The sequence below is a fragment of the Lagenorhynchus albirostris genome, chromosome 8, assembly GCF_949774975.1.
Source record: "Lagenorhynchus albirostris chromosome 8, mLagAlb1.1, whole genome shotgun sequence".
Taxonomy (NCBI): Eukaryota; Metazoa; Chordata; class Mammalia; order Artiodactyla; family Delphinidae; genus Lagenorhynchus; species Lagenorhynchus albirostris.
In genome coordinates, this window is record NC_083102.1 from 70047833 (window position 1) to 70066316 (window position 18484).

At 35.5% G+C, this 18484-nt stretch overlaps 1 protein-coding gene and 1 pseudogene across 2 annotated transcripts in view; one reads left to right on the forward strand and one right to left on the reverse strand.

The window, feature by feature from the left end:
- Nucleotides 1-18484, reverse strand: part of SNX13 (sorting nexin 13) — a 138397-nt gene that overhangs the window by 81858 nt on the left and 38055 nt on the right. The window contains exons 2-5 of one of the 2 annotated variants that reach the window (XM_060157121.1): nucleotides 16837-16949; nucleotides 12609-12711; nucleotides 9961-10050; nucleotides 8782-8903 (exon numbers count right to left, since the gene is read on the reverse strand). In XM_060157121.1, the coding sequence (XP_060013104.1) occupies nucleotides 8782-8903; nucleotides 9961-10050; nucleotides 12609-12711; nucleotides 16837-16949 (428 nt within the window). Of the gene's footprint in view, nucleotides 1-8776; nucleotides 8904-9960; nucleotides 10051-12608; nucleotides 12712-16836; nucleotides 16950-18484 lie in introns of those variants that run through there. The other variant, XM_060157122.1, reaches the window with a different exon arrangement.
- On the forward strand, nucleotides 6749-7457 carry LOC132524282 (phosphoglycerate mutase 1-like; annotated as a pseudogene).

An 18484-nucleotide genomic window follows, 5' to 3' on the forward strand; every position in this document is an offset into this window, starting at 1 on the left:
GTGTTTGCAAGAATATAAAAAACAGAGAAACAGGAAAAGGAATTTAGTTGCAAAGTCATCCTAGATATTTTTATTGCTGAGCAACAAATGTTTCTGTCTTGGGCTATAAGAATAATACATGCCCGTTTTGTAAAGTGTAATTTCCTTCTTTAGATTTTCTGTATCAGCTATAAATTAGCCTTAAATCCACATTCCAAAGATCACTGTTAATATTTTAGTGTTTTTCTTTTAGTATCTTTGCTATGCTCACATACTTACAATTTTTTACACAGCTAAAATCATATAGCGTACACTACTTTGCGTGCTTTTTATTCTAATGTATTTCCTACTTCGTTAATACTACGTAATATTTTAATGTATGCAAATCTATGTATTCCAGGGGTCAGCAAACTCTTTCTCTAAAAGAGCCAATTAGCAACTATTTTAGGTTTTACAGGCCACATCATCTCAGTCAACTCTGTCACTGTAGCACAAAAGCAGCCATCGACAAAATGCAAACAAATGAGCATAACTGTCCAATAAAACTGTACTTACAAAACCAGGCAGCAGTACAGTACACTCAATAATAAAATGACAAATAACCTAATTTTAAAATAGGGAAAAGATCTGACAGACATTCTCTATATACAAATGACTAATTTTCACATGAAAAGATGTTCGACATCGTTAGCTATCAAGGAAATGCAAATCAAAACCATCATGAAATACCGCTTCACACCCACTAGGATGGCTATAATCAAAAAGACAGACAATAACAAGTACAGGAAAGGATGTGAAGAAACTGGAACCCTCATACATTGTTGGTGGTAATGTGTAGCCACTTTTTAAAAGTTTGCAGTTCCTCTAAAGGTTAAACTAAGTTACCATATGACCAGAAACTCTACTCCTAGGTGCACATCTAAAAGAAATGAGAACATTAAGTCCACACAAAAACATGTACATGAGTGCTCATAGTAGCATTCTTTATAAAATCCAAAAGATAGACGCAAACCTACTGTCTGCCAACTGATGAATGGATAAACAAACTGTGGTGTATCCATACAATGGAAAATTATTCAGCAATAAGAAGCAATAAGTAATAATATATGCTACAACAAGGATGAACCTTGAAAACATCACGCTAAGTGAAAGAAGCCAGTCACTAAAGACCACATATTGTATTATTTCATTCATGTAAAATGTCCAAATGCATAGAGAGAAAAAGTATATAATTGACTGCCCAGAGCTAGAAGCTTTGTGGGGGATATGGGGAGAGACTGATAGCGGATATCAGGTCCCCTTGCGGGGTCATTAAAATGTTCTTAGGGCTTCCTTGGTGGTGCAGTGATTGAGGATCCACCTGCCAATGCAGGGGACACGGGCTCGATCCCTGGTCCAGGAAGATCCCACATGGCACGGAGCAACTAAGTCCATGAGCCGCAACTACTGAGCCTGTGCTCTAGAGCCCACAAGCCACAACTACTGAGCCCACGTGCTCCAACTACTGAAGCCCGCCACGCCTAGAGCCCATGTTCTGCAGCAAGAGAAGCCACTGCTATGAGAAGCCTGCACACTGCAAGGAAGAGTAGCCCCGGCTCACCACAACTAGATAAAGCCCGTGTGCAGCAACGAAGACCCAACACAGTCAAAAATAAATTAATTAATTAAATAAATTTATTTTTTAAAAAAAGTTCTTAAATTGACTGTGATGAAGGCTGCACAACTCTGTGAATATACTGAAAGCCAATGACTTTAAGTGAGTGAACTGTACAATATATGAATTATAAAAATATACAGTTAACCACCCCTGGTCTATTCTATAGATATAAAAACTTTAACTTTTTCTCCCCTTTTAAATATTTAGATGGTTCCTAATTCTTTTTGCATCTTTCTGATTAACATCTCTTTTGAGCTAAGTTTTCAAATGGCAAAGAATATAAAATGACAATAGTATAAAACTTCACTGTTGCAAATGTCCATTATTGTACTTGCCTTTTGGACAAGTCTAGGAACATACGATTTACATTTCTATGGCAAAAGGGAGTGAGAAAAATGGAAAACAGGGCTTCCCTGGTGGCGCAGTGGTTGGGAGTCTGCCTGCCGATGCAGGGGACGCGGGTTCGTGCCCCGGTCCGGGAGGATCCCGCATGCCGCGGAGCGGCTGGGCCCGTGGGCCATGGCCGCTGGGCCTGCGCGCCCGGAGTCTGTGCTCCGCAGCGGGAGAGGCCGCAACAGTGAGAGGCCCAGTTACTGCAAAAAAAAAAAAAAAAAAAAAAAAGGAAAACAAACTAAAATCAAGCAGGACCCTTGGGAGCTTCCCTAGACAGATCCCACCACCACCACCATGTCTTCCACCTGCCTCTTGTCTGTAGAAAAACTTCAGGCAAAGAATAAATTTAATCAAAGAAATGAGAAAATACAGAAACAAAGTAAAATAGTCAAACAGGACAAAATAATAATAGTTCAGTCCTTAAAGTCAAGGACCTTTAGTTCCTCCTCAAGGGCTACAGATAATATTGAGCCATATCCTCTGAGCTGTTTTACAGATATTAAAACCCCCACCAGGTGGAAAAAGTTAACTACTTGATGACCAGACTGTAGCCCTGACATAAGCTGCTCCATCTTACACAATTCTAAGAACTGACCTCAAGGAAATGGGAACAAACTGACCCTGGAACTGAAGATTCACTGTACTTAAAGCAATCGAGATGATGCTAATCAGACCACCTCATGACCAATTTCAAGATGACTATCAGAGCTTACTATGCTGCTCTGCACAAAGCCCCCTCCCTCTGCCTATACACACCTGAAACTCACTTTTAAAAGCTCTTGCCCCCTGATCAGCAATGGGGAGTTGGCTTCTGGACATGAGTCCACCTTCTCCCCGGGTTGCCAGCCTCCTGAATAAAACAACCTTTCCTTTCCAACCAAAATTTGCCTCTCAAGCAGCGAGCAGTGGGACCTGAGTTCAGTAGCAAAACCCCGTTATTCCAGGAACAGTGATACCATCAGCATCAGAACCACTGAATCTCAGAACCTACATTTCCTATGTCCTTACACCATGGGAAAACCCTTCAGGAAGGAACACAGTAGCATTAGAATATATCTCCTTTCCACTAACCCTAGGATTCAGGGAAACAGATGTGTAGAGTTAGTAACCACATTTCACTTTTGAGAACAACAAGGTTCCTTGTTCACTTGTACCTCCTCATACACTAACCTTATCCCCCTTCTGAGAACTGTGCTCAGATTATTCCTTTTGCCTAACATGTCCTTTATCCCTCCCTCTCCATCTCAATACACCCATTCTTGAAGTCCAGTTTTGGCCTCAATCCACATGAGGTCTTGATCAGTGACTCTGGTCCATTCTATCTCTACATGAAATCCTCTAAATGCCACACAAATCACCACTTTATTTCTCTCCATTTCATGTGCTTTAATTTTGTCTCCCTTTCCCTTCCCCCTCAAAAAAAAAAAAATAGAGCTAAGAAGACAAGGTCAAAGAATCTGTGTATATATCCTAGGAATGTAACAAATAACAAAAACAACAATAACAACAAAGAAGTTAACATTCACTGAACACATGCTATGTGCCAGATCCTATGATGTTTTACATGCACTTTCCCCCCATATAATCATTACAACAATCCTATGAGAAAATTACCCCATTTTACTGATGCAGAGATTTAGGCACAGAAAGTCAAATGACTTGCTCAAAAAGTCATTTATTGGTCGACAAATACTTTATGAAATATTTCATGCACATCATCTCCTTTGCCCCTCACAAACTCAGAGTGTGCTACAAGTTCAGCATCACTGCTGTACAGAGTTGTTAAGAAATGTTCTTTTAAGTACATTATAACTTAATGGTACAGGTAGAATTATAATACAAATCTCCCAGGGCTTTCTATCCTATATCATACTATCTTATTTGAAGAGAGAATAAAAATACATGGGTTATCACAGATTCATCTGCTAAAGCTCCAGCCTAATTTATGCCCAGGCTCCACAGAGAACTCAAGTGCTATGGGAAGGTTTCCTTCCCTAAACTGTTACTAGAATAACAGGTACTAATGTTAGTATGAGGTGTTATCATTACAAAGTACTCTCTCACATGCGATGTCATTTAATCCTAACAACAACCTGATAAGCAGACATAGGTTATCACTAGACTCAAAGAATTTATGGTTTTTACCCATTCAAGGCCATAGAGCTTAATAAATAATAGAGCTAAAGCTCAAAACCAGAACTTCACACTCTAAGTATATCCTTTTCTTCCTGTTATATCTCAAAATGAGTATTTTGTTTTATGTTGATGTTCTGTAATTGTTTCCCCAAGCTGATGAATAAATATGAACACTAGAATTTGGTGGTTCTAAATCTTTTCTGGGTTCATAGGCCCTTTTTGAAAATAAAATCTATGGAATCACTCAATAGGAAAAATAACAGACAATTTCGCATACATCTTCAGGGCTTCATGGGCTGTTGGTTAAGAACCCTATGCAAGATTGTAATTTGAAGGAGAGAAGTGATAACTTATGCTTCACAGTGCACAGCAGACAAGAATAAGAATTTTTAAAGTATTTGGGTGATTATAACCAGGCTTAATTTTCTTGATATTCACATTGGAAATAGTCAAGGAGCCTCTGTGAAGACATACATTTTAGTAGTAACAGAAAAAGCCAATGAAGGACAAAAATAAAGTCATTCACAGAAAAGGCACAAACAATAACTGAGCTTTACTGCATGCTACAGGTTTTACATCATATTGTTTTTTAACCTGAAAGCAGCCTCAAAAGTAGCTTATTATCAGCTCTTTACAAATAAGGAAACTAAAGCTCAAGAGAGGCTGATTAATTTGCCCAAAAACTTAAGACCAATGAACAAGCAAAGATATAAATTCATATCAGTCTAGTATGGAAGAAACCTGGCTCTTCCTGTAATCACCCAAATACTTAGCTTGAAAGCACAGAATATTAGAGAAGGGGGAAAAAAAAACTTACGACAGGAAGTTTAAAGAAAAGGTGGTTATAAGATCAAAAACAGGGAAAGCATTGCAATGATACGAAAGAAAGGTGGGAGAAACTAAGATTAATAATCTAGATCATAATATATCTGGTAGCGAGTGGAGGAAAGAATACTAACTATTAGGAACAATCTGATTCTAATTCTCGCTCTGCCCCCAACTCAACAGATAATCCTAGACTAATCGCTTAATCTTTCTGGAATTTAGCTTCCTTGTCTGTGAAATTATGGATGTTGGACGGCATAAAAACTTAAACTTCTAAATTCCTTCACAACTTTGAAAACATTTTCACAAGAACTATTTTCATTACATTCCACTGAGCAGGGATTTTGCTTTATTCATTGCTGTATCCGCAGCACCTGGCTGGTACAAAGTAGAAACAAAATATTAGTTGAATGAATAGATGAATTTGATCATGACAATAACCCTGTGAGGAATGCAGTACTGGGCAGGTATTTTTTATTAGGCTTATTTCACATGTGAGAAAAACCAAGATCCAAAAAATTTTTAATACTTGCTCACAGTACTGCGGCTAAATGGTAGAGCAGGATACAAACTCAAGTCTTCCAATTACTAGTTCAAAGTTCTTTCTAGGTCTAAAATTTTTTATATTTTCATATACTCTTAAGCAGACACAAGAATAATGAACTCTTCTTATTCCCACTCTTCCAAAGGGAGAAAAACATCATTAGGATGGTGTTACCATAAAAAGCAGTGAATGACCGATTCAAAAGAATGATCTTAAAAAATACCTAACACACAATAATGTTACATATATGAAATAAGGAGATAAAATCCAATTTCTGACTTCTTTGATTATACTTTATTATATTTTCTGTGTTCCACAGTTAAGTCTACACTCCTAATTATGGCTGGCTACTTTACAATGTTTGCTGTTAATCATAAGGGAGAAGGAGCTCAAATCTATCCAAGTAAGGTTAAAATTCAAACCATGAAACTTACTGTAGGCCTCCTCAGTGACCTCAGGCTGAGGAACTCACCTCACACTCTAAAGCTTAAGATCAACTGAATTATAGAAGAAAAAGTCTTGACAGGGCAGCATGAGCTAGAAATATCTATGTGAACAGAGATGGAAACAAAGTAACAGCCCTAGGGCAAAGCTCTATTCTCCAAGACTCTCAAAAGTACAAAAGTATATTTCAAGAACCTAATTAGGGAAGAAGAGGGGTTGGTTGGAGAATAATACCTTCAGATTAGACAGTGTACTCCTGGCATAGCAATGCAGCCTCCTACCTTGAGGCCACAGGCTCATAGGAAAATCACTCTGTGTACTGGGTAGCAAATTCTTTTATTTAAGAAAAAAAAAGATTGCAAATTTGCCCAAAGATAGAATCCTTTCTTTCAAAAATAAATAATTTCTGCATATGAAATGCCCTCCCCAAAATCAAGCAGTTTAAATACAAGGATATAGACCAAAATATTTTGTTATATGGGAGGCAGTATGTAAGGGGTGTTTGTAAAGTGAGAATTTTTGTATACCTCAGAAAAGTTTCTTAAAGGAAACTCATTAAAATACACTTCTCTTCTGAAAGTAAACAAATAAACTGAATACGTATTCTCCACTGACTTATGCTCCTTTGGTTTCTTCTTCCTCTAAGAGGACCCCGCTAGGTATGTGCCAAAAGTGAGCAGTTATGCTGAACTATTTTCAGAGCGCTTGAATAAAACAGAGTATCTGGGGTCATGACCTTGGCATCTCAGTGAGCCCCAGTCTATGCCGCCATGGCCACCTACAAGGTGGTGCTGATCCCACACAGGAAAAGCACACAGAACCTGTAGAACAGCTTCAGTGGCTGGAGCAAAGCCAACATGAGCCCAGGAGGCGTGAGGAGGTGAAGCACCACATGCAGGTGCTACAAGATGCTGGCTAGGAGTTTGACATCTGCTTCACCACGGTGCAGAAGAAAGCCATTTGGATCTTCTGGACAGCACTGGATGCCAATGACCAAGTGTGGCTGCCAATAGTGAGGACTTGACTTCAATAAAGCAGAAACTGCTGCCAAGCATGACGAAACCCAGGTAAAGATCTGGACATGCTATTATGTCCTACCACCTCTTATGAAGCTCAACCACCCTTCTACAGCAACATCAATAAAGACTGAGGTATGCAGACCTCACTGAAGATCAGCTACCCTCCTGTGAGAGTCCGAAGGACACTATTGCCAGAGCTCTGCCCTTTTGGAATGAAAAAATAGTTCCCCAGATGGAGGAGGGGAAGGGGGTACTGAATACAGCCCACGGCAATAGCCTTCAGGGCACTGTCAACCCTCTGGAGGGTCTCTCTGAAGAGGCTACTGTGGAGCTGCACCTGCCCACTGGTAGTCCCACTGTCTATGAACTGGACAAGAAGCCCATGGAGTTCCTGGGAAATGAAGAGCCCATGTGTGAAGTCATGGAGGCTATGGCTGCCCAGGGCAAGGCCAAGAAGTGAAGGCAAGCAAGCAGCCTACTTTCCCAAGGACACCCCCCTCCCACCCCATTCCTCTGCACCTCTTCCCTGCACATGTCTGTGGGCATCTTAAGTTGTAGCTCCAGATGGGGATCAGTGGTTCCCAATTTTCTTTTAGCCATTTTGTCTCCTGCTCCCATTTCCTTCATACAATCTAGTCAGAACAGCACCTATGGGGCAAAGGGTCCTCAGTCCAAGTCAAGGGAAGACTTATTCAAGAGGGTGGAGAGGAAGTAACTCTGGGACTTTTTGCTAGTGCTTCGTTTATTACTAAGGCCCTGCTTGAGTAGAAGATAGGCAAGAACCATGCTAAGATGTGACCAATGAGGAGGAACAAGAGAGCTTATTTGTGTTCCCAAAAGCTAATCCTGTACTATTTTGTAGTCATGTGACTGTCTGGGAGGCTCTAGTTATTCCAGTAGAAGATGAATGTAACCTGCATGGTGATTCAAACAAACATTTCCTCCATTACACCAGAGGAACTCGCTCCAGAAGATTAGGATCAATCCTGAATGTTTAAGTGTTGCATTTACTTTTACAAAATATATATATAAAATACATATATGTTGTGTCTATATTTGTACATATTATATATATTTCATATATTATTTATATATTAATGTTAAAAATACCAACAACAACAAAAACCTTCCGGGGATTTTAGTGGTGGTTAACAGAAAACAAACTATTCCTTACACCAATATGAGATAAGCTCCCTGACTCCTAAGGTATAGGACTTCACCCTGTTGTATGTTTCAGAACCCCTCCCCTGCCTTATTGTTCTATGGCCATAAAATGCCTCTTGATCATGTCCAAGCATGTCTTTCACTGTGTCAGATTTCCGAATCATGTTCCAGTTGTTTGGCGCTGCCACTTGGCCCAGTACTCATTTGGAGCATAACTGTACTAAATCCTATTTCCAGAACAGTATAATAAGGGAGTGATGCAACTAAAAACAAAATAAAACAGAACAAGAGTATCTGGGTAAGAGGGGAAAAAAGTATTATCGGTAAGTGGGATGAAAGACTTTGAACAGTCACATGATTGGACAACTGGACCCTGAGGAAGAAACGGACGTACAGACTAAGAGAACAGGTATTAGTCAAGATAAACATTCTGTAAATGTAAAGGAACAAAGGTTTTTATGACTCTAGTTCTATAATCTAAGAGTTATCCCACAATAATAATCTACTGTTCTACTTACCATGTAATAAATCAATTTTCTCCTTCCATTTGAAAGTTATTTTCCCTATTGATACAAACAATATTTAAATTTTTCTGCATAAATACAATGCAGTGACCTTACCTAGTAGCAAACTGAATGAGTGCATTCTGAAGAGTCTGCCTAATTTCAAGAAGAAAAGATTCATCATCACTTAGTGTATAATACCAATACTGGACATAATCCCTCAAGGAAAATTGGATAACCTAAAACAAAAATATGGAAAAAAATACAATTTTTTAGGATTTAAAAAGCAACAGTGGCAAAGTAAAACCTGAAAGGATTATTTGCGATTTATATTTACTTGCTACATACTAAATTGTAGTGGTAAATAACTGCCTTCATTAAAAAAGCATCAATATACTAAAACACATTTCAAAAATTTTTCAATTATTTTGGTAGCCCAATTCATCCACTGCCCAAATTTTTTAAAAAATTAAAGAATTATCTATGGCAAAGCCCCACCCAATTTCAGATAAAGATGAAGCCTGCAGAAAAAATAAATTTCCAATGCTACAACATAATGAAGTTTTAATCAGTTTGATGGAATGAGATGCAAAATAATGTCAAGAGATGCTAATAATCTTGGAAATGTTTTCTTTTGAGAATATCATCAGAATCATTGCATCAAATTATAAAAATGACAATTCACTTAATTCTAATACCGGTGATGCTGCCAACAGCACTGTTAGCCAATAAATAGCAAATAATACAGTTTAATGTATTATGTTTTTGCAAATCAGACAAAGTAAATATGGGTTCATCTAAAAAATAGTATTACATTTTAAAGTATACATTATTTGTAATAATCACAAAATCAAGAATCGATGAAAAATATTTTGGAGAAGAATAATTTGAATTCTAATTTTTAAAATATTTTTGAATGAAACCATAAATATCCATTTAAAAAAGTAATTAAACTAGTAGGAAAAACATCTGATTTATCAAACCACTAAGCTTGTTCATTAGCTGAAGAGTAACATTTTAACTATAAAATAATTAGAAACATTATCAGATGTCAGTAAAACCTTTTTTTCCTAAATGTAAATTCAACCAAAAGGCTTTAATATCGTATTAAGCAAACACCTTATTATAAATAAGTTCATAAGTAAGGCAGCATCTTTATGTACAGACTCCAAGGACAGCATTATAATGAATTTCCAGCATATTACACAAATAGCAAAAATTCTTCTTTAGTATTTTCAAAAGAAATGCACCTAGCACACAACATATGGAATTCAAATACCACATACTGAAACTCACTTGCTGGAGAGGTTCATCAATTATATTGGCACCTGTCAATCTTCTATCGATCTTTATAGTCCTGGCTTCCCGTTTCATTTCTTCTAAGCACTGAAAGGAAACCATAACATTCTATTACATAGTTTCTTGATTTAAAGTCTCTGTAGTTTACTTCTAACTAAATATTCATTGTAACTTCCCTGTCATTATTTTCAAGTTAATAAATAACCTTATTTCTTGAGACTCGGGTATAAAGCAAACACTATTTCTCAAATTAACAAAACTAGACATCTAGAAAAAAAATCTTGTGTCATCATCAAAAACAATTATCAGCAAACATTATTTAGAATGTGAGAAATTGAAAATATCAGATATAATATTGCCATATTTCAATGAAACTTTAAAATCATAAGTTAGTGTTTCAGGTGAGTCAAATAATTGTCTTTATTAAACACACCCCTATTTCCTCCTTCTCCCTCCCAGCCCACAACAGTATACCAGCTGCCAAATGAATATATTTTAAATTAATTTTACTTAGGGATGGTTTTTAGCAACTAAAGAAAATAAATATTTCTCTGTAGTCTTCAGAAAGACCAGTGACCTGGAAATCGGGTGAAAAGTAGTAAGACACTCTTCAATTAAAAATACAAACCAAAGCACACATACATATAAAAAACATATGCCTCGAGTTATCACATGCAACCTCTAAGATTTTTTCATAAAATATACTTAGGAATCATTTTAGAAATAGCAATCAAAATCACCATTTTTATACCATATACTAAAAAACAGATTATAAAGACTTAACCAGTCTTGACTATGATTTATTACTGTTTAGGATCTTAATTCTTAAAATATTTTGCATCCTCTCTATGTACCACTCAAGTGAGTGGAAAATATGGATGGCTAGGAAATGATTCAAAAAGAAAAGGCAAAAAAGCAAACAACCCAATAGAAAAATGGGCAGAAGATCTTAATAGAGATTTCTCCAAAGAAGACACACAGATGGCCAGTAGGCACATGAAAAGATGCTCATCACTAATTATTAGAGAAATGCAAATCAAAACTACAATGAGGTACCACCCACCTTACACCAGTCAGAATGGCCATTATTAAAAAGTCTACAAATAACAAATGCTGGAGAGGGCATGAAGAAAATGGAACCCTCCTACACTGTTGATAGGAATGAAAGTTGGTGTAGCCACTATGGAAAACAGTATGGAGGCTCCTCAGAAAACTAAAAATAGAGTTACCATATGATCCAGCAATCCCAATCGTGGGCATATACCTAGACAAAACTACAATTCAAAAACACACACGCACCCCTACGTTCACTGCAGCACTATTCACGATAGCCAAGACATGGAAACAACCTAAATGTCCATCAACAGATAAATGGATAAAGATGTGGTACATATATACAATGGAATACTCCTCAGCCATCAAAAAGAATGAAATTATGCCATTTGCAGCAACACGGATGCAACTAGAGATTTTCTTATTATATAAATGAAGTAAATCAGAAAGAGAAAGACAAATAGTACATGGTATAACTTATATGTGCAATCTAAAATATGGCACAAATGAACCTATCTCTAAAACAGAAACAAAATCACAGACAGAGAGAACAGATTTGTGGTTGCCAAGAGGGAGCGGAGGAGGGAGGTGGGTGGACTGGGAGTTTTGGGTTAGTAGATGCAAACTATTACACTTAGAATGGATAAGCAACAAGGTCCTACTGAAGAGCACAGGGAACTATGTCCAATCTCCTGGGATAAACCATAATGGAAAAGAATATTTAAAAAAAGAATGTACGTATGTGTATAACTGAGTCACTTTGCTGTACAGCAGAAATTAACACAACATTGCAAGTCAACTATACCTCAATTAAAAAAAAAAAAAGGTTCATTTCCTCAGAAAGATCTGTGAGCAAACTCAAAGAATACACACTAAAGGGAGTTTTAAAGGGAGACAGAAGTAAGTTTCAGAGATTACTTTAAAAGTTACAGTAAGTATTAGAAAAAAATGTATTTATCAATATGAAAGTCTTATTAGCACATAATGGATAAGTTAATAATTGTAAAATTCAGTTACTGGCATCAACTCCAGACCATTGGCCTCTCTTCATACAAGAAAAACCATCCTAATCCCACAATAATAATTGAAGGCAATGAGAATCTGAAGCGTACTTCTAGTACACAATTCCAATTTTATTTAGAGTATGATATTGAAAACAAAAGAATAGGAAAGATAATATAAAATTGGACTTGAATTATTAAAATTATAGAAACTGCACAGCCTAATCACAAGCTCTATTTTTCAAGTGAGTTAAAGAGAAAGTGCCCATTTTCCTCCCTCTGGTTCCGATGCATTTATTTCATTCAAAACAGTATATTCATTGACATTTCCACAAGTCATACACATGATGCACTGAAATTCTAAGTTAAGACAGCAGGAAAAGACCCCAAATTTCTATCTTTTCCTCAAATTTGCATTCTCACCTTTAACATCTAACATGCATTTTCTAAGCCTGATCAGATAGACTCTCATAAATTTATAGTGAGCATTAGTGAATTATAGGAAAATCTGCCAAGCCATATAAAGATGATCACATATCATCACTGCGTACAGCAGGACTTTAAGGTTTCACATTCCTTTACCCTTCTTACCTTAGGAATCCCAGTTGATGTTGGAGGAAGAAATGAGTGTTCACACTGCTCTAGGTACTTCTCTGAGTTTGTTTTTCCAAAGAGGAGAGTAACCACAAAACCCCTGAAAGAAATTTAATTATAGATACAAAAACAAAACTTCACTACAATTTAACACATCTATTTATTACCAAATATATTTTTCAGATTTAATTGATGGCTTACCATTCACTAAAAAGTCAGTTTGTGACTTTGACGAGAGGCAAGGAATTGACAGATTTTGTTAAGTTCTCAAGTTTAAAACAACTATAAACATTTTGTGAATTTATACAATAATGCCTTTACGAGTTTTCATCCAATATATTTCACAAAGAATCTCAGGCAACATTTTCAAACTTTAGAAAAATAAACCTTCATTAAATAAGTAGGCAAGCTAATAACCAAAGACAAATGAGATGTACATCTATAGCTATACCGACATTTCTATAATTCTGTTAACTAATTAAAGAGAGATATAACTTGCCACTATGAATACAGAATAAACAAAGGCTATACAGGAAAAAAAAAGATCTAATTTACGATTTGTTTAAAATAAGACTGGAATTTAAAAAAGAAATATAAATACATCCCCAAAAGTTAATTATTTTTAAAACAATTATGGAGTCAAGGTAAGATAAAATACTGGTTTAGAATACTTTGTATTGACTAAATGCTATCAGTATTTCCTACATTTAAAGTTTCCCAAATAAATCTAAGCACTACTAAGTAGATAGGAAATCCATAAAAGAATATTAAATTTTAATTTTATAATGATTTACAGTAATCTTACAATGATTGAAAGAGTGCAGTTGGGGACTTCCCTGGTGGCGCAGTGGTTAAGAATCCGTCTGTCAATGCAGGGGACACAGGTTCGATCCCTGGTCCAGGAAGATCCCACATGCCGCGGAGCAACTAAGCTCGTGTGCCACAACTACTGAGCCCACGTGACACAGCTACTGAAGCCCGTGTGCCCTAGAGCCTGTGCTCCGCAACAAAAGAAGCTACTGCAATGAGAAGCCCACGCACTGCAACAAAGAGTAGCCCCCGCTCGCCACAACTAGAGAAAGCCCATGTGCAGCAACGAAGACCCAACACGGACGGACGGACGGACGGAAGGAACGAAGGAACGAAGGAACGAAGGAAGGGTGCAGTAACAAGAAAGGAACAGTAAAAAATTAAACACAGTCAGCCTTAGCTATTGAAAGGAAGATTCTCAAGGTCCTCTGCTTTTCGTGGCTATCTGCCATTTCACCACTCTTCAGTACAGGCACCACATAAGCAAGGAGGAGGTTGGAGAAACAAATAAAGTCAAATCAACTCATGTCATCAATTCTGTTTCTGTTTCTTTTTTAAAAGGTTGGCCTCAGAATTATCAGTAAATTTCACATATCTGTGTTCTATCTGACATTATTACTAAGAATCAAGTTGGCCTTGTATTTCAGTTTTACCTAGCTGTAAGCATATTTAGACACAATAAAATGCTGATATTAAGTTAACAATGCATTTCTAAAAACATTATCATAAAATAAACGTTCACCTTTGCCCACAGTGTGACAGTAGGAAAGTAAGCTAAGGAATAATATGATCTTAGAAAGAACCTAATTAATAGCTTCAGCCTTGAGGTTTAAGTAAAAATAGGTGCTACAAATGATTGCATAACCAAACAAACATAACGGGAATGCCATTAAATAACTCATATCAGTACTGAAGGTATCCCAAAATAACCAGAAAAAAAACCCCACCAAAATTCAGAAAAACAAAAACCAAAAACTTCTGAGTGGTTTTCTTTCCAAAGGGTTTCTTTATTTTAGAAAATAAGGGGTTACCATTGACTATAAGCAAAACATATACATTATCAACACTGTATACAGGTAAACTGCAGAACTCAAAAACTTAAGTTTTACTAGCCAAAAAAAAAAAAAAAAAAGATAGTTTCCATGAGAAAATGTATTAATTCCTCTCTGACTTGCATTTTAACTAGGAAAAAGAACAAAAACAAATCTTTAAAACTTACACAACAAAAACAAAAAAACACTAAAACTAAGAAATGATTTTTAGTTATATGTAATGTAAATATTTAAGATTGATATATAAAAGCCTATTTTTGCTCTTAAAATTCATAAGGCACTAAACTATATAAATAAAGCTACATTAAAGAAAGGACAATCATTCTTCATAATTAGAGCCAAAATTAGAAAGATTTTTGACTCAGGAATTGTGATACTCACTGACTGTAACTGAGTAACCTGGGAATGCTTAATTAACTAATCCTCTGAGATGATTCTGGATGCTTGTTAGTATATAAATTGAAGTCCCCTTACTGTGGCACTATATTTCCTGACATCAGTAGTCTGGAACAGAATATCAAATCAATTTATGACATAACATGAACTTGGAATTTCAGATCCTTCCATGTGACTTAATATTATCTAGAGTTTATAGTGGCCCTCCCACACCTACCAATATCCCAACTTATCTAAAAAAATTCACAGAACTTTACAAATATCCAAAAACTTTCTTGAAATTATTCCTTAATAAATTAGCAGACTCAAAAAGGGAACAACAAAGGTTCCTGGGACTTCGAAATGAATGGACTCGTGACCCTTTTCCCTTTCCCAAATTTTATATGGAGCAGTTGAGTCTAAGAGAAAGGATTCTCACCCCTCTACCTTCATCTGTAACGCTGCAATTTCTTCCCTTTCTGAAGTATTGTAAAATATTCTGAAATCCTTCCTCACTTTTGCCAAAGGCTTATTCAATTAGTGAAATAAAAGAAATCTTTTCTTTGTGAGAGAAACATCTCCTCAATTTCCTTTCCAATAAATAAAAGCAGCCATGACCTTGTGGGGGAGTAGTGCAACCATGAAGGTCTGGCCTTGATTTGTGACTAAAGAATGTAATTTAGGAAGCCCAAATGGCTGCAGATCTGTAATTCTTCAATCATCTTTATAATCAATAAAGATATTCAGAACTCCATTTATCTGATTCCTATGGCTTATTTCTTAATTGTCTCAGTATATAATACCATATCCAAGCAATTATAAGGAAAATATTAAATCTAATATAAAATACAGTTTTATGAATAGTCCTCGATGTAGCTTCCCAGTTAAATTAATTCTCACTTGTTCAACAATCAGTGGGTGACCTCCCTATAAAATGGTTACACATGATTTTCAAACTCATAACCTGAAAAATGTGACAGGATGACAGCCATCCCTTCAGTGTCTTATACAGTCTCTCTCAGGCCACAGTTTATATATGCTATTCAATTCAGCTAAGTCCTCTAAACCTATAGGCTCAAACAATTCCTCCAAATATTTGGGGTCTCAAAAGATTTTTCTGAAAGAACTCATAGGTATTCACTGCACAAATAATTACATAAATGTATTACACATATACAAATACACATATATATACATACACACATAAACATTAACAACAAAATGCTCATTTCAGCTAAACTACCTTGTTCAGAGTACCTAAGTAGCAAGCATCTCTCTTGTTTATACATTTTCTTACATATAATTCATATCTGATACCAAACATTCTACATAGGAAGCTATACTAAATCATGACTGAAACCTCTCCTGTAAAGTTTTATCAACTCAAGGTAAAGCATAAACACTGTAAACCAAATAACCATGAAGAGAAAAATGGCAAAATCAGGTGTTTGTTGGAATTTTCTAGAACAAAATGACAGCATTCACTAAGGGAAATAATTAACACAATAATTAACATTAACATAATAATTAACATTAGTGTCTGAAGTCTAATCAATGAAACAGTCAGTATCTTCTAGTCTGTAAAACTTGATGTGTCATCTCAATTTAACTTCTTTATCTTATTATTATAATAGATAAGGAAATTTCGACCTTAAAGGGGAAATAACACCAAAAGGAATAAAAAAATCTTAAAAACTTTTCAAGTTACACAAAAAAGTTTATATCATCAGAAACTGAAATTTATTTTTGAAGATGATGACCCATATTGCTGGTACAAATCATAACCATCATCGTTTTTATTTCTACAGTTATCTTAATTTTACTATTTTTAACTCTGGTAAAAACAATTTGCAAAAATAGCATTCACAAATCATACTGCCATTTCTCATGATCATTTTTTTTTCTTATTGAGGTCTCATGGTCATTTGTTTCCATTTTGAACAACTGAACATGACATGAATTATAAAATTATCATTGAGAATACTTACCCACCCACAAAGCAGAGGATATAAAATGCCAAATAAAATATTACAAAGGGTCCAAACGTTATTAGAGAAAGGACAATGCCAAGGCTTCCCCATCCCCATATGGACAGACTGGTCTGAAATAAAGCAGGAAAAAAAATCTTTTTAATAAATAAATAATTTTCCATAGGAACTAGAAAAGAACCAACAAAACTTTTACATAGTTTATGTTCCTCCTTTTAAGCATTCATGGTATTGTTTCAGTAATTTTAAAAATATTTACTTTTGAAAGTGTTAAGTACATTCTTGGAAATTTATCTCCCAGAAACAATATACAAAATCTATATGTAGAAACAAATTTATAGCATATCAGCAACCATTTTAAAAAACAATCTATTGGCAATATAAATGAACAAATTACATAATTGTTGAATGACATGAAAAGTGATAAAGTATTTATAATAAAAACATTTATACATTTATATATGCAAAAGCATGTATGAAAGCTTAAGTAGACAACAGATTGTACTTGTTTATATTTCATCTTAAAACTACAGCATGAGACTTTTTAAAAATTAAAATTTCAAGGTAAAAAACCCATGTCTCACTAAAAATTATATTTTTATTTACTCAAATTATTTGCAGAAATTTGTAAAATTATAACTGCACAACTTCCAACTTCCCGTTACCAAAATTTACCACGAGTTCAACAAAACATCTCTAAAAATTCTCCATCCTGTTTCCCTATTTCGTTTAGAATTATACTGTATTATCCATTAAAAATACTCCTTTTGTTGAAGGCAAACTGGATTTTAGCAATTTAAGTCATTATGAAATAAATAAATGTATTCAGTTCAACAAGTTCCTATATCCATTTGCCTTGTACTGTGAGGTATACAAAGGATGCATTTGTCCCACTCCTGCCATCAAGAAGCCCAGAGAAGAATGTCTTACAGGAATGAAACAATTAGACACTGAACCAAAAGAAAATAATAGAAAGCATTATAAGATGCTAAACTGAACGAAATTAATGACAAAAAAAACTATGGAATAGACAATAAGTGCTATGGACTATGAGAGAAAGCACAGTTTTACTTATTTATTCATTCATTCATTCATTCACCAGTCATTGACTGCTTCCTATGTGCTGTAAGTTCAAAGTGCTGGGGATATCACAAGTAATAAAGTATACCCTCATAAATCTACATTTTAGTAAGGGAAGAACAACAAGCACACCCTCATGAATTTACATACCTTCGTAAGTTTACATTCCAGAAGAGGAAAAAAGACATATAAATAAGTAAATATATATCAGATGGGGATAAATGCTATAGAGAAAAATAAAACAATTGCATGTGGTTGATCTAAGAGGCTTTCAATGATTAAGTGACACATGAACAGAAATCTTAGATAAGATATACGGAAAATGTGTAATAGTCTTCCTACCCCCAAATAATATTTTTCCATTTATTCATATCATCTATGTCCCTCAGTGAAGGGTTTTTTTAAATTTCTTCTATATAAGGCCTTCACAACTCTTGTTCATTTGTATTTTTATTACCTTTTTTCCTCATCCTGGCCACATCTTTTTAACCAGAGGACAGAATGCCTACTGATGTTTCTACCCTGCCTTCATGATCTCCTCCTTGAATCAGCTGGGGATACTATTGCA